The sequence below is a fragment of the Salvelinus alpinus genome, chromosome 34, assembly GCF_045679555.1.
Source record: "Salvelinus alpinus chromosome 34, SLU_Salpinus.1, whole genome shotgun sequence".
Taxonomy (NCBI): domain Eukaryota; kingdom Metazoa; phylum Chordata; class Actinopteri; order Salmoniformes; family Salmonidae; genus Salvelinus; species Salvelinus alpinus.
In genome coordinates, this window is record NC_092119.1 from 18,435,046 (window position 1) to 18,456,663 (window position 21,618).

The 21,618-nt window shown below is 42.9% G+C and overlaps 1 protein-coding gene across 7 annotated transcripts in view; it reads right to left on the reverse strand.

Moving 5' to 3' along the window:
- Positions 1-20,777, reverse strand: part of LOC139563526 (AT-rich interactive domain-containing protein 4A-like) — a 52,769-nt gene extending 31,992 nt beyond the window's left edge. For 3 of the 7 annotated variants that reach the window (XM_071382256.1, XM_071382253.1, XM_071382255.1), the window contains exons 1-8: positions 20,697-20,776; positions 19,644-19,693; positions 17,722-17,832; positions 14,986-15,051; positions 9,747-9,837; positions 6,263-6,342; positions 6,022-6,119; positions 3,667-3,799 (exon numbers count right to left, since the gene is read on the reverse strand). In XM_071382256.1, the coding sequence (XP_071238357.1) occupies positions 3,667-3,799; positions 6,022-6,119; positions 6,263-6,342; positions 9,747-9,837; positions 14,986-15,051; positions 17,722-17,832; positions 19,644-19,649 (585 nt within the window). In that variant the 5' untranslated portion in view covers positions 19,650-19,693; positions 20,697-20,776. Of the gene's footprint in view, positions 1-3,666; positions 3,800-6,021; positions 6,120-6,262; positions 6,343-9,746; positions 9,838-14,985; positions 15,052-17,721; positions 17,833-19,643; positions 19,778-20,696 lie in introns of those variants that run through there. The other 4 variants (XM_071382257.1, XM_071382254.1, XM_071382258.1 and 1 more) reach the window with 3 other exon arrangements.
- Between the last annotated feature and the right edge of the window lie 841 nt (positions 20,778-21,618).

A 21,618-nucleotide genomic window follows, 5' to 3' on the forward strand; every position in this document is an offset into this window, starting at 1 on the left:
AAAAATCTGACACAACGGTTGCATTAAGGAGAAGTGGATCTAAAATTCCATGCATAAGTTACATCTTTTATCAATGTTTATTATGAGTATTTCTGTAAATTGATGTGGCTCTCTGCAAAATCACTGCATGTTTTAGAACTACTGAACGTAACGCGCCACTGTAAACTCAGATTTTTGGATATAAATATGAACTTTACCGAACAAAACATACATGTATTGTGTAACATGAAGTCCTATGAGTGTCATCTGATGAAGATCAAAGGTCTGTGATTAATTTGATCTATATTTCTGCTTTTTGTGACTCCTCTCTGTGGCTGGAAACTTTCTGTGACTTGGCTCTGACATAATCGTTTGGTTTGCTTTCGTCGTAAAGCCTTTTTGAAATTGGACACTGTGGCTGGATTTACAACAAGTGTATCTTTAAAATGGTGTAAAATACTTGTATGTTTGAGGAATTTTAATTATGGGATTTCTGTTGTTTTGAATTTGGCGCCCTGCACTTTCACTGGATGTTGACACGGTGGGACGCTACCGTCCCACATAACCTCACTAGGGTAAGAACAAATTCTTATTTTCAATGACGGCCTAGGAACAGTGGGTTAACTGCCTTGTTCAGGTGCATAACGACAGATTTTGACCTTGTCAGCTCGGGGATTCGATCCAGCAACCCTCCGGTTACTGGCTCAATGCTGAGTGGACACACTGTGTTATACACAGAGAAGCACTGGCATCAAGGCACCTTTCCTCTGAATTAAGTGAAGTTATGACTGACATTGTAGGTGTAGTCAATTTTATAAAGACCAGACCACTAAAAACAAGAGTCTTCTCTGCTATCTGTGAGGAGATGGGAGCTGAACATCAAGCTGTGCTGTTTCACAGTGAAGCAAGGTGGCTGTCACGAGGAAAAGTCTTGTCCAGAGTTTGAGCTCAGAGAGCAGATAAGAATGTTTTCGGAGCAGGAGCACAAGTATGACCTCGCAGAAAAATTTTGTGATGAGAACTTCCTGGCAAAACTGGCCTACCTGAGTGACATATTTGGAAAGCTAAATTAACTAAATCTACAGCTTCAAGGGAAAGATAAACTCCTCCCTCAGGTCACAGACAAGATCAGCTCTTTCATTCGAAAGCTTGCAATGTGGGGCAGGCGACTTGATGAAGGAAATACTGATTCAGTCGAGAACCTGCATGGATTTGTTGAAACTACTGACTATGATGCCACCTCAGTGATTCCATATAATAAGGAGCATATTTCATCACTGATGGGATTCTTTAAAAAGTACTTCCTTGAAAACAGTTCCCAATATGACTGGTTTCAGCTCTACAGAGGAGGACCAGTTCATTGATACGACGTCTGACTCCACATTGAGACTGAGGTTCACATCACAGACACTGAGTGAATTCTGGCTGAGTGTAGAGAGGCAGTATCCACTCTTAGGGCAGAGGGCCATGGGCATTCTTCTTTCTTTTGCAACATCTTATCTTTGTGAGACTGGCTTCTCTGCTGTTGCTGCGCTGAAGACCAAGTACAGGTCCCAGCTAAACATTGAGCAGGAGCTGAGAGTTGCAGTATCATGCTTCAAACCCCGCTTCGAAAAGCTGTGCTCTGCAAAACGTGCTCATTGTAGCCATTAATCCTGACTTCCTCATTTTGATAAAAAAAAAAATAAAAATCAGCACAAATTGTTTTATTCATTTTTGTTATATAGGTCAAAGTGTTTCATATATTGTGCTCCTGAGTTAATGTTGCTGATCAATTAGAATTTATTATTATATTCAATTTTATTTTTCAAAAAATGTTTACAGTTTAAATAAGGATCGTTTTTTTTTGGGGGGGGGGGGGGGGGGGCAAATTGATGCACTTTAAGTCTTTTCTGTTACAGACTAAAAAACAATGTTAATAAATGTATTCTTTGTTGTAAGTTGATCTATATTGCTTTCTTTTATTTTTTTTAAAAATGTTAATAAGGATACAATGTTATGCAGAGGTGTACTTATAACAATTTTATAGACAAATTATACTATTTACAGTCGCGGCGGAGAGTTGGGGGGCGCAAAATGTTTACTTCTTCCTAGGGGGGGCGTAACAGAAAATAATTGAGAAGCACTGGGTTAAATGCTGAAGACACATTTCAGTTGGACAACTGACTAGGTATCCCCCTTTCCCAATAAAGCCCCTTAAATTGAGAGGACGGCGCACGCACAGCAGGGGGAGGGAGGGAGGGAGGGAGGGAGGGAGAGACCACGACAGGCAGAGAGAGAGAGACCACGACAGGCAGAGAGAGAGAGACCACGACAGGCAGAGAGAGAGAGACCACGACAGGCAGAGAGAGAGAGACCACGACAGGCAGAGAGAGAGAGACCACGACAGGCAGAGAGAGAGAGAGAGAGAGTATGTGTAATGTATGTGTAATGTTTACTGTTAATTTGTATTGTTTATTTCACTTTTGTGTATTATCTACCTCACTTGCTTTGGCAATGTTAACACATGTTTCCCATGCCAATAAAGCCCCTTGAATTGAATTGAATTGAGAGAGAGAGACCACGACAGGCAGAGAGAGAGAGTGAGAGAGACCACAACAGGCAGAGAGAGAGAGAGAGAGAGAGAGAGAGAGAGACCACGACAGGCAGAGAGAGAGAGAGAGAGAGAGAACCACGACAGGCAGAGAGAGAGAGAGAGAGAGAGAGAACCACGACAGGCAGAGAGAGAGAGAGAGAGAGAGAGAGAGAGAGAGAGAGACCACGACAGGCAGAGAGAGAGAGACCACGACAGGCAGAGAGAGAGAGAGAGAGACCACGACAGGCAGAGAGAGAGAGAGAGAGAGACCACGACAGGCAGAGAGAGAGAGAGAGAGAGACCACGACAGGCAGAGAGAGACCACGAGAGAGACCACGACAGGCAGAGAGAGACCACGAGAGAGACCACGACAGGCAGAGAGAGACCACGAGAGAGACCACGACAGGCAGAGAGAGACCACGAGAGAGACCACGACAGGCAGAGAGAGACCACGAGAGAGACCACGACAGGCAGAGAGAGACCACGAGAGAGAGACCACGAGAGAGACCACGAGAGAGAGAGAGACCACGAGAGAGACCACGAGAGAGAGAGAGAGACCACGAGAGAGACCACGAGAGAGAGAGAGAGACCGAGAGAGAGAGAGAGAGAGAGAGACCACGACAGGCAGAGAGAGACCACGACAGGCAGAGAGAGAGAGAGAGAGAGACCACGACAGGCAGAGAGAGAGACCACGACAGGCAGAGAGAGAGAGAGAGAGAGAGAGACCACGACAGGCAGAGAGAGACCACGACAGGCAGAGAGAGAGAGAGAGACCACGACAGGCAGAGAGAGACCACGACAGGCAGAGAGAGAGAGAGACCACGACAGGCAGAGAGAGAGAGACCACGACAGGCAGAGAGAGAGAGAGAGAGACCACGACAGGCAGAGAGAGAGAGAGAGAGAGAGAGAGAGAGAGAGAGAGAGAGAGAGAGACCACGACAGGCAGAGAGAGAGAGAGAGAGAGACCACGACAGGCAGAGAGAGAGACCATGACAGGCAGAGAGAGAGAGATCCCAACAGGCAGAGAGAGAGAGAGACCACGACAGGCAGAGAGAGAGAGAGACCACAACAGAGTGTGTGTGGGGCTGGGGTCTGTGCATGATGTGACTTACCAGGGCCAGGTACCAGGATGTCCGGTCTGTCCCAGTCTGAATATTGGCCACTTTACCCAGCAGGTCATCATTTAGCCTCCTCCTGTCCTCACTGTCGTCATCACTGGACGACGACTCCTTGTCATCGTTCGCACTGAGGGGTTGAACAAGGGGACTACGTCGGAACAGAATCTTTAATCTCAGTCAGAAGCTTCTACAGACCTCTATAGAAGCTCAACACTATCAAACACAAAGGCCTATATTGGAGCCAGTTACAAATGTCATGAAACAGTCACATTTTGTTCAACTTGATCATAATTGGTAATGGGAACATGCCCAGGTATCTAACTATGTCGTTGTATACCGTGTGTGAGAAAAGGATTCAGAGACCTTGACTTTTTCCACATGGTTACATTACAGCCTCATTCTAAAATCGATTTAAAAACATTCTCAATCTACACACAATATCCCATAATAACAAAGCAAAGACAGGTTTAGAAATTTTGCAAGTTTATTCAAAATAAACTGAAATATCACATTAACATAAGTATTTAGACCCTTTACTTTGTTAAAGCACCTTTGGCAGCAATTATAGCCTTGAGTCTTCTTGGGTATGACGCTACAAGCTTGACACCTTACTTGGGGAGTTACAACTATTCTTCTCTGCAGAACGTCTCAATCTCTGTCAGGTTGGATGGGGAGCATCATTGCACAGCTATTTTCAGGTCTCTCAAGAGATGTTCAATAGGGTTCAAGTCCGGGCTCTGGCTGGACCACTCAATAACATTCATAGACTTGTCCCGAAGCCACTCCTGCGTGGGTCATTAGGGTCATTGTACTGTTGTAAAGTGAACCTTTACCCCAGTCTGAGGTCCTGAGCGCTCTGGAGCAGGTTTTCATCAAAGATCTCTGTACTTGGCTCCATTCGTCTTTACCTAAATGCTGACTAGTCTCCCAGTCTCTGCTGCTGAAAACCACCACCATAGCATGATGCTGCCACCACTATGCTTCACCTTAGAGACAATGCCAGGTTTCTACCAGACATGATGCTTGGCATTCAGGCCAAAGAGATTGATCTTGGTTTCATCAGACCAGATAATCTGGTTTCTCATGGTCTGAGAGTCCTTTAGGTACCTTTTGGCAAATTCCAAGTGGGCTGTCATGAGCCTTGAACTGAGGAGTGGCTTCTGTCTGGCCACTCTACCATAAAGCCCTGATTGGTGGAGTGCTGCAGAGAGATGGTTGTCCTTCTGGAAGGTTCTCCCATCTCCACAGAGGAACTCTGGAGCTCAGTCCGAGTGACCATCGGGTTCTTGGTCACCTCCCTGACCAAGAATGTCAATGGATGTCCCCCAATTGCTCAGTTTTGCCGGGCGGCAAGCTCTTGGAAGAGTCTTGGTGGTCCCAAAGTTATTCAATTTAAGAATGATGGAGTACATTGTGTTCTTGGGAACCTTCAATGCTGCAGAAATGTTTTTGGTACCCTTACTCAGATAGGATGTGTCAGGGCACCCGTCTGAGCTCTACGGACAATTCCTTTGACCTCATGGCTTGGTTTTTGCTCTGACATGCACTGTCAACTGTGGGACCTTACATAGCCAGGTTTGTGCCTTTTCAAATCATGTCCAATCAATTGAATTTACCACAGGTGGACTCCAATCAAGTTGTAGAAACATCAAGGATTATCAATGGAAACAGGATGTACCTGGGTACAATTTCAAGTCTCATTACAAAGGGTCTGAATACTTACGTAAATAAGGTATTGCTGTATATTTTGTCATTGTTTGCTTTGTCATTATGGGGTATTGTGTGTAGATTGCTGAGAAGTTAATTTTTTTTATCATTTCTAGAAAAAGGCTGTAAGTAACAAAATGTGGAAAAGGGGAAGGCGTGTGAAAATGTGTATAATGACCATGTTTGAATATATACAGCAGAGCATCTACAGAAGCATGTTTGCAGATTAAAATCTTACTGGGAAATGTAAGCGGTAGTGCAGGTTAGGTCATCAAACCGTATCAAAAGAAAGAACACAGTGGTACCATATGGCCCACTGCAGGGCAGCATGAAAAAAACTCCACTCAAACTTTTGGGGTCATTTCCCCCCATTAGTCCACTCTTGATACAGTTCTAAAATGTTTCGCATGTCAGCAGTCAAGTTTTCAAGATATTGGACATGCAAGAAGCAAAACGCATCACATGATGTGGCAAGTGACATGTTGCTTCTTGAAAGTCAAATAACTTGAAAACTTGACATAAAATAAACCAAAAGGTTGTTTTTGAGTGGAGTTTTGCTTTAAAAGGTTAACTTAGAAGGGTGGGATTGGGGTAAAGGTGAGGATTAAAATAAGAGGTAAAGTGAAAGGAGGGTCAATTTACTGAGCCTGAGATGACCTCCTTCCTCCGCGGTTTCCCTTCTTCCCGATTACGGGGGTGCCAAAGTGCTCCGGGTTGGTCAGGGGCAGTTGGTCCAACGTCTAGATAACAACAGAGAGAGATAGAAGAGTAAGGAGAGTGAGCGAGAGGAGGAATCTTAATCAACGTATCAAAGAGCAACATAACGGACCACCAAATCAAATGTCCAAGAAGACAGTCAGGTCCAGAAGACCAGTCCTCTTACCTCGCTCTCAGCAAAATGTCTCTCGCCCTTAAGACACAGAGACGTCCTGCGGAGTGTCTTCTCATCCCCATCGTCAAACACTGGAATACAGTGGGAAGCAGTTCCCTTGTAAAGTTTACATTTGATATTTATCCAGAACAACTTACAGGAGCAATTAGGGTTAAGTGCCATGTTCAAGGGCACTTTGACAGAGTTTTCACCTACTCGGCTCGGGGATTGAACCAGCAACCTTTCGATTACTGGCCCAAAGCTCTTAACCGGTAGGCTACCTGCCACCAAGATGGTATTTATTTTAAACACTAACACCAAAGTATACTGCTCCCACAGATCATAGACAAATAAACTCAGCAAAAAAGAAACATCCATTTTCGGGGACCCTGTCTTTCAAAGATAATTCTTAAAAATCCAAATAACTTCACAGATCTTCACTGTTTCCCATGCTTGTTTAATGAACCATAAACTATTAATGAACATGCACCTGTGGAACGGTCGTTAAGACACTAACAGCTTACAGACGGTAGGCAATTAAGGCCAAAGTTATTAAAACTTGGGACACTAAAAGAGGCCTTTCTACTGATTCTGAAAAACATCAAAAGAAAGATGCCCAGAGTCCCTGCTTATCTGCGTGAACGTGGCATGCAGCAAGGAGGCATGAGGACTGCAGGCAATAAATTGCAATGTCCGTACTGTGAGACGCCTAAGACAGCGCTACAGGGAGACAGAAAGGACAGCTGATCGTTCTCGCAGTGGCAGACCACGTGTAACAACACCTGCACAGGATTGGTACATCCAAACATCACACCTGTGGGTCAGGTACAGGATGGCAACAACAACTGCCCGAGTTACACCAGGAACGCACAATCCTTCCATCAGTGCTCAGACTGCCCACAATAGGCTGAGAGAACCTGGACTGAGGGCTTGTAGGCCTGTTGTCAGGCAGGGCCTCCCCAGACATCACCGGCAACAACGTCGCCTACAGGCACAAACCCACCGTCGCTGGACCAGACAGGACTGGCAAAAAGTGCTCTTCACTGACGAGTCGCGGTTTTGTCTCACCAGGGGTGATGGCCGGATTTGCGTTTATCGTCGAAGGAATGAGCGTTACACCGAGGCCTGTACTCTCTCGATTTGGAGGTGGAGGGTCCATCATGGTCTGGGGCGGTGTGTCACAGCATCATCGGACTGAGCTTGTTGTCATTGCAGGCAATCTCAACGCTGTGCGTTACAGGGAAGACATCCTCCTCCCTCATGTGGTACCCTTCCTGCAGGCTCATCCTGACATGACCCTCCAACATGACAATGCCACCAGCCATACCGCTCGTTCTGTGCGTGATTTCCTGCAAGACAGGAATGTCAGTGTTCTGGGGCCTAGGGCCATTCCCCCCCAGAAATGTCTGGGAACTTGCAGGTGCCTTGGTGGAAGTGGGGTAACATCTCACAGCAAGAACTGGCAAATCTGGTGCAGTCCATGAGGAGATGCACTGCAGAAGTTAATGCAGCTGGTGGCCACACCAGATACTGACTGTTACTTTTGATTTTGACCCCCCCCCCATTATTTCAGGGACACATTTCATTTCTTTTGACCTTTATTTAACTAGGCAAGTCGGTTAACTTCTTATGGCTGGGGTGCAGTATTGAGTAGCTTGGATGAATAAGGTGCCCAGAGTAAACTGCCTGCTACTCAGGCCCAGAAGCTAAGACATGCATATTATTAGTAGATTTGGATAAAAAACTCAGCTGTTTCTAAACCTGTTTGAATGATGTCTGTGAGTATAACAGAACTCATATGGCAGGCAAAAACCTGAGAAAAAATCCAACCAGGAAGTGGGAAATCTGAGGTTTGTAGGGTTTCAAGTCTTTGCCTATCCAATATACAGTGTAAATTGGTCCGATTGCACTTCCTAAGGCTTCCACTAGATGTCAACAGTCTTTAGAACCTTGTTTCAGACTTCTACTGTGAAGGGAGAGAGAATAAGAGCTGTTTGAGTCAGGTGTCTGGCAGAATGCCATGAGCTCAGTCAAGCGCACCCCGTGAGAGTTAGCTGAGTTCCTTTTCCTTTTTAAAGACAAAGGAATTGTCCGGTTGGAAAATTATTGAAGATTTATGTTAAAAACACCCTAAAGATTGATTCTATACATCGTTTGACATGTTTCTACGAACTGTAATATAACTTTTTTCACTTTGTCTGGACTAAGTGCCTGCGCCTCTTGAAATTGGATTTGTGAACTAAACGCGCAAACAAAAAGGAGGTATTTGGACATAAATTATGGACTTTATCGAACAAAACAAACATTTATTGTGGAACTGGGATTCCTGGGAGTGCATTCCGATGAAGATCAAAGTTAAGTGAATATTTATAAAGCTATTTCTGACTTCTGTTGACTCCACAACATGGCAGGTATTTGTATGGCTTGTTTTGGTCTCTGAGCACTGTACTCAGATTATTGCATGGTGTGCTTTTTCCGTAAAGCTTTTTTGAAATCTGACACAGCGGTTGCATTAAGGAGAAGTATATCTTTAATTCCATGTATAACACTTGTATTTTCATCAACATTTATTATGAGTATTTCTGTAAATTGATGTGGCTCTCTGCAAAATCACTGGATGTTTTGGAAGCAAAACATTACTGAACATTACATTGGCACGTTAACTGAGATTTTTGGATATAAATATGAACTTTAACGAACAAAACATACATGTATTGTGTAACATGAAGTCCTATGAGTGTCATCTGATGAAGATCATCAAAGGTTAGTGATTAATTTTATCTCCATTTCTGCTTTTTGTGACTCCTCTCTTTGGCTGGAAAAATGGCTGTGTTTTTCTGTGACTAGTTGCTGACCTAACATAATCGCATGGTATGCTTTCGTCGTAAAGCCTTTTTGAAATCGGACACTGTGGTGGGACTAACAACAAGTTTATCTTTAAAATGGTGTAAAATACTTCTATGTTTGAGGAATTTTAATTATGAGATTTGTTTGAATTTGGCGCCCTGCACTTCCACTGGCTGTTGTCAAATCGATCCCGTTAACGGGATTTCATCCATAAGAAGTTTTAAGAACATATTCTTATTTTCAATGACGGCCTAGGAACAGTGGGTTAAGTGCCTTGTTCAGAGGCAGAACGACAGATTTTTACCTTGTCAGCTCAGGGATTCAATCTTGCAACCTTTCGATTACTAGTCCAATGCTCTAACCACTAAGCTACCTGCTTAGTCATGTCTGTGGAACGTGTTCTGTTTGTATTTCTCAGTTCTTGAATCTTGTTGTTTACACATGTTAAGTTTGCTGAAAATAAATGCAGTTGACAGTGAGAGGACGCTTCTTTTTTTTGCTGAGTTCAGTGCCATTGACCAAGTCAGTTATGACAGAGAATAGTCAAAACGCAACCAAACAACAAAGACCTATGTAGTCTACCATTATCAGGTGATAACAGGAGCAGGACTTCTTGTAAACTAGTTTAAGTGTTATTAAATGAACTTACCCACTGTGTACCAACTGGCGTCTGTGAGTTTGTTGATGGTTGCCTCACTGCAGATCCCCTCTGCACTCTTCACCTCCACTGTGGAGCCCACCTGCAAAAAGATGCCAGGGAGATGAGACAGACACCTCATATGAGCTGCTCTTACACTCCCATTTTAAAAATAACTCAAAATGGCAACAGTAAAAGCTGCAATATGTAACTTTTTGGGCGACCCGACCAAATTCACATAGAAATTAGAGTTATAGACCTGTTATTCTGATTGAAAGCAAGTCTAAGAAGCGGTAGATCTGTTCTATGTGCGTTATTTATATGCTTCCCGTACTTAAGTTAGTTTTTTTGTGTCTTTTACTTTCAGTTTTATACACCAGCTCAAAACACAATATTTTTGGTTATGGAAAATATATTTCAGTGGTTTAAGATGATCAAATCAAATTATATATGTCACATGCGCCGAATACAACAGGTGTAGACCTTAGCGTGAAATGCTTGCTTAGAAGCTCTTAACCAACAATGCAATTCAAGAAATAATTTCTCAAATAAACTCAAGTAAAAAATGTTTTTAAAAACAACAAAATTACAGGGGGTAATGTGTGGGTTACAGGTTAGTAGAGGTAATTTGTAAAGTGACAATACATAGATATTAAACAGCGGGTAGCAGCAGCGTAAAAACAAGGGGGGGGGGGGTCAATGTAAATAGTCCGGGTGGCCATTTGATTAATTGTTCAGCAGTATTATGGCTTGGGGTAGAAGCTGTTAAGCTTGGTCCTAGACTTGGCGTTCCGGTACCGCTTGCCGTGCGGTAGCAGAGAGAACAGTCTATGACAGGTGACTGGAGTCGGACAATTTTATGGGCTTTCCTCGGACACCGCCTAGTATATTAGGTCCTCTATGGCAGGAAGCTTGGCCTCAGTGAAGTACTGGTTGAGTGTACGGGCCCGCTCCACTACAGCCCGTCGAGTTTAATGGGGCCCTGTTCAGCCCTCCTTTTCCTATAGTCCATGATCAGCTCCTTTGTCTTTATCACATTGAGGGATAAGTTGTTGTCCTGGCACCACACTGCCAGGTCTCTGACCTCCTCCCTATAGGCTGTCTCATCGTTGTCGGTGATCAGGCCTACCACTGTTGTGTCTACAACAAACTTGATGGTATTGGAGTCGTGCTTGGCGACACAGTCGTGGAAGTACAGAACTGGACTAAGCACTCACCCCGAGGGGCTCGTGTTGAGGATCAGCGTGTCAGACGTGTTGTTGCCTACCCTTACCACCTGGGGGTGGTCCATCAGAAAGTCCAGGATCCAGTTGCAGAGGTAGGTGTTTAGTTCCAGGCTCCTTAGCTTAGAGATGAGCTTCGTGGGCACTATGGTGTTGAACTGTGGTCAATTGAACTGTGGTCAACTGTGAGCTGTGGTCAATGAACAGTATTCTCACAGGTGGGAAAGGGCAGTGTGGAGATGACTGGAGTGGGTCTAGTGTTTCCGGCATGATGGTGTTGATGTGAGCCATGACCATTCTTTCAAAGCACTTCATGGCTACCGACGGTAATCATTCAGGCAGGTTACCTTCGCTTTCTTGGGCACAGGTTACTATGGTGGTCTGTTTGTAACATGTAGGTATTTCAGACTTGGCCAGGCAAAAGTTGAAAATGTCAGTGAAGACACTTGCCAGTTGGTCCGCACATGCTTTGAGTACACGTCCTGGTAATCCGTCTGGCTCCGCAGCTTTGTAAATGTAGACCTGTTTTAAAAAGGTCATGCTCACATCGGCTATAGAGCGCTTCATCACACAGTCTTCCGGAACAGCTGGTGCTCTCATGCATGCGTCAGTGTTGCTTGCCTCAAAGCGAGCATGAAAAGGCATTTAGCTCGCCTGCTTGGCTCGCGTCACTGAGCAACTCGCAGCTGGGTTTCCCTTTGTTGTGGGTAGTAGTTTAAGCCCTGTCACATCTGACGAGTGTCAGAGCCGGTGTAGTAGGATTCAATCTTACTCCTTTATTGATGCTTTGTCTGTTTGATTGTTCATCTGAGGGAATAGCAGGATTTCTTATAAGCGTCCGGATTAGTCTACCGCTCCTTGAAAGCGGCAGCTCTAGCCTTTAGCTCGGTGGGGATGTCTGTAATCCATGGATTCTGGTTGGGATATATATGTACAGTCACTGTTGGGACAACATCGTTGATGCACTTATTGAAGACGCCGGTGACTGAGGTGGTGTACTCAATGCCATTGGATGAATCCTGGAACATATTCCAGTCTGTGCTAGCAAGACAGTCCTGTAGCGTAGCATCAACATCATCTGACCACTTCCATATTGAGCGAGTCACTGGTACTTGCTGCTTCAGTTTTTGCTTGTAAGCAGGAATCAGGAGGATAGAATTATGGTCAGATTTGCCAAATGGAGGACGAGGGAGAGCTCTGTACGCGTCTCTGTGTGTAGAGTAAAGATGGTCTAGAGTTGTTGTTTTTTGTGCCTCTGGTTGCACATGTGATATGCTGGTAGAAATGGATTTAAGTTTGCCTGCATTAAAGTCCCCGGCCACTAGGCGCACCGCTTCTGAATGAGCATTTTATTGTTTGCTTATGGCCTTAGACCGCACTCAACGAGCTGTATTAGTGCCAGCATCGCTTTGTTGCGGTAAAGACTGCTACGAATAATATAGATGAGAACTCTTGGTGCGATCTACAGTTTATGAGGTATTCTACATCAGGCGAGCAAAACCTCCAGACTTAATATTAGACATTGCGCACCAGCAGTTGTTGACAAATAGATAAACACGCCCCTCGTTTTACCAGACGTAGCTACACTTTCGTGCCGACGCATGGAGAAGCCAGCCAGCTCTATTATCCTTGTCGTCGTTTAACCTGTTTGGGATAGGGGGCAGCATTTTCACTTTTGCATGACATGCGTGCCCAGAGTATGCTAATATATGCATATTATTAGTAGTATTGTATAAAAAAAACACTGAAGTTTCTAAAACTGTTTGAATGATGTCTGTGAGTATAACAGAACTCATATGGCAGGCGAAAACCTGAGAAAAATCCAACCAGGAAGTGGGAAATCTGAGTTTTGTAAGCTTGGCCTACCGAATACACAGTGTCTATGGGGTTAAGTTGCACTTCATAAGGCTTCCACTAGATGTCAACCATCTTTAGAAACTTGTTTCACGCTTCTGCTATAAAGGAGGGGCTCATGAGACCTGTTTGAGTCAGTGGTCTGGCAGAGTGTCTCGGGCTCGTGACGCGCGCTCCCGACAGAGTTAGCTCTCGTTCCAGTCCTTTGCTACAGACAATGGAATTCTCCGGTTGGAAAAATATTGATGACTTATGTTAAAAACATCCTAAAGATTGATTCCATACATAGTTTGATATGTTTCTACGACCTGTAACGGAGATGGATTACTGGGCTGAACACGCTAACAACTAGTGGCTATTTGGACATAAATGATGGACTTTATGGAACAAATCAGTCATTTATTGTCAAACTGGGATTCCTGGGAGTGCATTCTGATGAAGATCAAAAGGTAAGTGAATATTTATCATGTTATTTCTAACTTCTGTTGACTCCAAATGGCGGATTTGTTTTGGCTGGATTGGGCTCTGAGCGCCGTACTCAGATTATGCTTTTTCCGTAAAGTTATTATTTATTTATTTTTAAATCTGACACAGTGGTTGCATTAAGGAGAAGTCTCTTTAATTCTGTGAATAACACTTGTATCTTTTATCGATGTTTATTATGAGGATTTCTGGGATTTCTGTGTCTATCTGCAAGATCACCGGATGTTTTGGAATCAAAACATTACTAAACGTAACGCGGCAATGTAAACAAATCATACATGTATTGTGTAACATGATGTCCTATGAGTGTCATCTGATGAAGATCAAAGGTTAGTGATTAATTGTATCTATATTTCTGCGTTTTGTGACTCCTATCTTTGGCTGGAAAAATGGCTGTGTTTTTTTGACTTGGCTCTGAACTAACATAATCATATGTTGTGCTTTCGCTGTAAAGCCTTTTTGAAATCGGACACGATGGGTATATTAACAAGATGTTTATCTTTCATTTGCTGTATTGCACTTGTTAATGTGTGAAAGTTACATATTTAAAAAAAATAATAATAATAATTTCCCGCGCTGCTTTTTCAGCGGAATGTTGTCGAGGGGTTCCGCTAGCGGAACGCCTGCGCTAGAAAGGTTAACTACGTCTCAGTGAAACAAGATATTACAGTTAATGTCCCGTTGGTTGTATAGTCTTAGATCGTCCAGTTTGTTTTCCAATGATTGCATGTTGGTCAATAATACGGAGGGTAGTGGTGGTTTACCTATTCGTCTGCAAATTCTTACACGGCACCCCGCCCTCCTCACCCCTTTTCTCCATCTTATCTTCATGAGGATGATTGAGATTTGGGCCTTGTCTCGACAAAGCAGTACATCCTTCTCGTCGGACATGAAAGAAAAATCTTTGTCCAGTTCGAGGTGAGCAAATCGATGTTCTGATGTCCAGAAGCTCTTTTCGGTCATAAGAGACGGTAGCAGCAAAATTATGTACAGAATGAGTTACAAACAATGCAAAATGTATTTATTTTATTTTAATTTAAATAGTACAGTTCGTTAGGAGCCCGTAAAACGGCAGCCATCCCCTCCGGCACAACGATTCTCTAAATAAAGGCAAAAGTATTTGAATTTTAGCAACCAGGAATTGGTGGAGCGATTTCTGAATATTGCATCTCAAATCAATTCTTCTCTAAAGAAAGAAACGTGCCTGGGTAAAGTGAAAGCCCATAACACGTGTTCGAACAGTAAAAAAGGGAACCACACAATAGATCATGACAGAAAAACGGAGGCCATTTTAAATCTTAAGGCAACTTTGAATGTTTAACACTCTGGCATTAAAAATCAGCACACACACAAAAAAACTGCACTACCATTGATGCTTACAGTTGTTGGAAAAACAGGTGATCAGTGTAATTTGCCAGGGCATTAGTCACATGACCATTGCAGTTAGGCAATATACATGAACTTCACGTCGACAATACCTTATCTGTACCGGTTCTATATGCCAGTACCCTGTAGGACATTATGCTGTCACAAGTACAGAATCATTGTTAAATCCAACAGATCGGAATCTCAGAATCATGTGACAAACAGATGATTCTGAGAATCAAAAGAACAATGAGGGCCTAATTAATGTATTGCATATCATGCTGTGGGGAGCTCGGTGATGCAATGCCAGTTAGTTCCAAACTTACCCTCAACTGTCCTTTCACTTGGTCATCTTGAACAACTTGTGAGGTAGTGTCTCCTTTGAGCATCACCTAGAGAGAGAGGAGGGAAACAAAAGGAATTCAGACAAGGTGAAATAATCTAGTTGAGTAACATAAAACTTTCCTCTTCCTGACTAGCCACGAAATATGACAAATTACATTTTATTTGACCAGTCAGTTACCAAGGAGCCTATAGACGAACCTCACATGCCAACGCTGGAAGGCACAGTTGTACAAACAGGGGTTTCAAGCTACAGATGGTTTAAGATCTGATACAATAGTAGGCATGTGCTTCTAGTACTACCAGGGAATGGTGCATAATAGCCTTCACCAATCTTTCTATGTGGAGAAAGTTCAAATGGGGTTTCCTACCTCGTCCCACGAACACTAGACCAATTAAATAATCAATCAAGGGTACTCTGACCTTGTTGTGACAATCATAATAGAAGAGCAGAAGCAAAGGAGAACAGCGGAGAATACAGGTGGTCAGGTCACAATGCTGCTAGCTGGTGATTGGTGTGGGATCACTTGATCTTAAAACAATAACCATCATCAGCCCTGACCTATAGGCAGGTTCACCAGTTCAGTGGCACCCACATGTTCACAATGGTGTTTTAAGGAATAATTAAAAAAGGACGTATGAACCAAAACTCCTAGGCCTATCGGTTGTTCGAAAAAATACAAAAACCAGATTCATTAGGCCCTAGTCTATGGATTTTACATGATTGGGCAGGGGTGTAGCCATGGGTGGGCCTTGGAGGGCATAGGCCCATCCAATCAGAATGAGTTTCCCCCCACAAAAGGGCTTTATTACAGACAGAAATACTCCTCAGCACCCCTCAGATGATCCCGCAGCTGAAGAAGAAGCTGGGTGTGGAGGTCCTGGGCTGGCGTGGTTACACGTGCTCTGCGGTTGTGAGACCGGTTGGACATACTGCAAAATTATCTAAAATGATTTTGGGGGCAGCTTATGGTAGAGAAATTAACATTCAATGCTCTGGTGGAGATACCTGGAGTCAGCATGCCGATTGCACGCTCCCACAAAACTTCACTTCTGAAGCATTGTGTTGTGACAACTGCTAATTTTAAAGTGGCCTTTTATTGTCCCCAGCACAGATTTCAGGGATTTTTAATTGCAGCTCAAGAAACAAGGGACCAACACTGTTCAGTGTATTTAATGTGAAACATGTGTTTTACCCAACACGCTGTAACCAATGCAGTCATGATGACAGACTATCACCAGCGTTTGTTATGATAAGACTAAATTAACTATTTTCAGAGTGTCTAGTTGGGACTGCGTAGGTCAGATTAACCCAGGGGTCTCCAACATCTAGATCGCGAACTACCAGTAGCTCGCAGCCCAACTATGAGTAGCTTGCCAATCGATTCTGTAAGTACATGCATTGGTAACACTATATATGGATAGTCCATCTGTAGATGCTTAACCTACTATCTGTAACATTTCAACTAATCTACTAACCCTAAACTTAGCAAGCAGTTAATTAGCAACAGACAGTAGGATCATCTGTAGAGCATCTACAGATGGAAAATCCGGACTATCCAAATAAAGGGTGACGCATGCATTTCCCCCCCATGTGTTCCATCGCAAACAGTCAACCATAAAGCTCCCGGCCACTGTCCAATCAAAGACACATCGACATTATCCCACCCCTGGTTAGCCACTGTTGGCTTAAAAAGCCAAACGCAACACAATATATGCCAATTAATTCCCAGAAAAATTGCTGTCCGTCTGTTTGGTGCGCGCATTTGTCTATCACTCTGTATGTATAGCCAGTTAGCGATGCTAATGATAACAGTCTTGTGGGTGGACCAAGACTTTCGCAAAAAACTCTCAAATGCAAATTAGGCTTACCTGACATTACTAGATCATGATTATTTGTATAAATTAAGTGGCAATTGTTTTGCAAACTCTGCCATGACATGTGGTGCAGCAGTAGGCTAGATCGACACATTCCTTTCTTGCCCGATGCACAGATGAAGGGGAATTACACTCAAATCACAAATGCGTTGTTCTTTTCCATACCAAAAAAAATAAAAAATAATGGTATTTCCATGTGATTTAAGCATTGACATGACTCAGAACATCATTTGTTATTGTTGCTCTATGAATAATTATAATATCGAAAGATAAAAAGAAATAAAATCAGGAAAATACTACATATGATTTTATGGGGCCCCTTAGTTGTTTACTAACCTTATTTTACCAGTTATATTGACAGAAAACATCTCTTGTACACCAAGGATCGGGGGAAGAGTCGCAGGGTAGAGAAGAATGACAAAAAAAAAAGTATGCTAGAAAAGGTTGAAGACCCCTGGATTAGCATAATGCTTTCTGAAACAAACTGAGCAACTGTTCATAGAACAAGGTCTACGTGAAAGATGTCACTGGCATACACTAACATTTAGATGGGGGGGGTCCTTTTGCAGCAAAACTGTGACCGAAACTGGACAATCAGCTTGTCTACTTGGCCTATATATACACACACACACAACATATCCTTGTCAGATTTGGACATCACCATTTGCACCCTTTCACATTACTCCCTTGTTTGATTAGAATGTTGTCTGTGTCCCAAATGACACCCTCTTCCCTATATAGTGCAATACTTTTGACCCCAGCCCCATTCCGTTTATAGTAGTGCACTATAAGGAGAATGGGGTGTCATTTGAGACGGAGCCATTGTTGTGCCGTGCTCTTACCTTAACCTTCACCGTCCGTTTAACAGTCTTGATTTTTGCCTCACAGAAGGCACCTCTGTATTTCGCGCTGACCTCCGTCCCCACGGTCAGGTAGGCAGGCTCGTCCGCTGCCTGTAAGAAAAACAGACACCCCTGTAACATTTATCATTGTTCTTTCTTAGAAAGTAAACACAGACCATGTTTGACCACTATTGAAAGAGATGTCCAGGAAGCATGATGCCACAAACATTGCATTAGAGGTTTTTCAACTCAAGAACATTTGTTGTCTTGCTCAGGAAGAGGTGGGCAATGCTGTCTGAAAATTGTCATATACGGTGAAGCCTACATGAAAACTTTGACATTGAAATTAAATATACAGTACCAGTCAAAAGTTTGGACACACCTACTAATTCAAGGGTGTTTATTTTTTACTATGTTCTACACTGTAGAATAATAGATAAGACAAACTATTAAACAACACATATGGAATCATGCTGTAACCAAAAAAGTGTTAGTCAAAATGTATTTTATATTTGAGATTCTTCAAAGTAGCCACGCTTTGCACAATCTTGGCACTCTCAACCAGCTTCATGAGGAAGTCACCTGGAATGCATTTCAATTAACAGGTGTGCCTTGTTAAAAGTTAATTTGTGGAATTTCTTTCCTTAATGCGTTTGAGCCAGTTGTGGTGTGACATGGTAGGGGTGGTAAACAGAAGATATATGGATTTGGGCTTTTACCACATAGCTGTTCTTGCCACAAGCCCTCAAATAAGCAAAAAGAAACGACAGTCCATCATTTAGGTCAGTCAATCCAGAACTTTGAAAGTTTCTTCAAGTGCAGTCGCAAAAACCATCAAGCGCTATGATAAAACTGGCTCTCATGAGGACCGCTGCACCTCAGATTGCAGCCCAAATAAATGCTTCACCTAATGAGTTCAAATAACAGACATCTCAACATCCACTGTTCAGAGGAGACTGCGTGAATCAGGCCTTCGTGGTCAAATTGCTGAAAAGAAACCACTACTAAAGGTCACCAATAAGAAGAGACTCGCTTGGGACAAGAAACACAAGCAATGGACATTAGACCGGTGGAAATCTGTCCTTTGGTCTGATGAGTCCAAATTTTAGATTTTTGGTTCCAACCGCCGTGTCTTTCTGAGATGCAGAGTAGGTTAACGGATGATCTCTGCATGTGTGGTTCCCACCGTGGAGGAGGTGGTGTGATGGTGCTTTACTGGTGACACTGATTTATTTAGAATTCAAGGCACATTTAACCAGCATGGCTACCACAGCATTCTGCAGCGATACGCCATCCCATCTGGTTTGCGCTTAGTGGGACTATCATTTGTTTTTCAACAGGACAATGACCCAACACACATCCAGGCAGCGTAAGAGGTATTTGATCAAGATGGAGAGTGATGAGTGCTGCTTCAGATGACCTGGCCTCAACCCAATTGAGATGGTTTGGGGTGAGTTGGACTGCAGAGTGAAGGAAAAGCAGCCAACGAGTGCACAGCATGTGGGAACTCCTTCAAGACTGTTGAAAAAGCATTCCAGGTGAAGCTTTGAACAAATGCCAAGAGTGTGCAAAGCTGTCATCAAGGCAAAGGGTGGTTACTTTGAAGATCTAAAATAAAAAATTGATTTTGATTTGTTTAAACACCTTTTTGGTTACTACATGATTCCATATGTGTTATTTCATAGTTTTGATGTCTTCACTATTATTCTACAATGTAGAAAATAGTAGAAATAAAGAAAAACCCTTGAATGAGTTGGTGTGTCCAAACTTTTGACTGGTACTGTATGTGACATTGACACCTTCAAATTGTCATATATTGTTGCCAACCATATAGACAGTTGTCCCCCAGTCTCTTTGCAAGCCAAGTGAAAGAGGCGTCGGCTTCACTGCTGTTTTCAACTGAGGTTAGCCAAGTGACTTACCTTCATCGTAGAGGCTATTTGAGGGAGTCCAGCTCGATTGGTTTTGATTGCTGTAAAACAAGATAGGAATTACAGATGAATAAAGGTGTCAAAACAGCCGTGATTCGGACTAAATCAATTTTAGTCGAAAAATAGTAAATATGCTAACAGGCTAACGACGAACTAGCCTGCTACTTCTAACGCATTCTTTTCAAGCTCGATGCAGCCCCCTCCCTCCAGACTCACAAAAATGTGTGGCTACTGGCTATCTAGTTTAACTGTATGCTCATGCTGATTGTTGACAAAAAAAAGTCAAAAGCTTTTAAAAATATTTTTATCAATAGAATTACAGCCCAGCGTTGGCATACTACAAGGACGTTGCACATAGACAACAGACAGAATAGTGCGTGTTCCTTCCCGCTTTGCTCGCAATCTGACTGTGTCACGTCGCCATCATAGCTCGCCGTGCTGCACCATGTCAGGCTGGGAGCTCATTCCTAACTGCTTGAGAAATACAGAGGAGCTGGCTACAAAAGGTGTACCAGTCTCTTAGACAATATGTTTTAGTAGAAACAGAGATGATAAATATTGTGTTTAAAGTAAGTAACGACAGAAGATTTCCCTCAACTCGAAAGCTAAATTTAGCTAGTTAGCTAACTTAAACATGCTAGCTAGCCAACGTTAACAGTTTCTCGATATGGCGATTTAAAGCGCCTTGCTAGTCATTGAGTTGGCCAGCTAGTTCAGGCAGAACATTTCAAACGGTGGTTCTCATTTGGATAAACGAGAGGCAGTCAGGTAGGTTTGTTCGACGATAAAACAAAAAAGTATCAGAACAATCATTATTTATTATCCAGTTTCACAAAAGGCGCATACATTTCTTCACTGCAAAAACAAGCCAACTGGTCACTGGCATTCAATTCTTTACCAGCCTAACCTTACAGGAAAAAATACGAAATTTAGCGAAGTCTCGTCCGATAACTAACGACACGGGTGTCACGTTGATCTAAATAGCGTGAACTGTTAAACGTTTGTAATTCATTAGAGAGGGATATTTTTTTTTTTTATACTTACATGCAACGACACGACTTGCTAGCCAGATTTGCAAAGCAATACACGAATAACAAGCTGTTGAGCTGAAACTGGGTCTCTCGAAATCCGATTGGCTGGCTTGACAGCGGTGGTCGAATCGTAGAAATATGATTGGTCAACACTTTCTTCAAATTCTATAGGACATACCTTCTCTGTATTTATGGTTGGTAGAGATGGAAATCGGCGCTTTGAGAGAAAATGTGCTATTGGTCCTCTCATACTTGGCTTATTTTACAAGAATAACACCCCAACATGGAAATATGATTGGCTTTTATCTCAATCCAAGCCTTTCACTGGTTAGAAATATTTTACAATGGACCGCCTATTTTCGACACTGGCTTCCTTGTCACTCCAAGGTGGGAAATATACTATATGTGAACTGAAAACGCAAGTAATTGCTACTCACTCGTTAGATGGTGCTAGCGGTAACTCGTATTTGAATTTATGAGTTACTAGCAATGTAGTCATTTGCTGGGGAGAGGATGCGAGTTACGAGTTAAATATAAAGTATCGATTCGTTTTAAATTGAGGCCAATTGCGCCTTGTTCGTAGGACGTCAGAGCAGGCAAGTTGGTTACGTAACCGGAAGGAAGCATGTGCAGGTAAAAGCCAGTGAAATGATTGCTGTCAAATCTTGCTTACTACTTACCTAAAGCCAGACAATGAACGTATATAGCCGTGTTGAGGGGTGTAACTGAACACTGGCTACTCTTCTGGCTGAGTATCCTGACGTGAAATTCCAAGCCTAAATCTACTAGGTTGACATCAGCGCCACGACAAGATAATCTGTCCCAGGCAGGCAGAAGGACATGTCTTTATCAAATGTACAGATGAGGAGCTAATCAATCCCTCAGATTCAAGACACTGGTCAACATTGCTCAATCTAATATTTATATATTTCTTA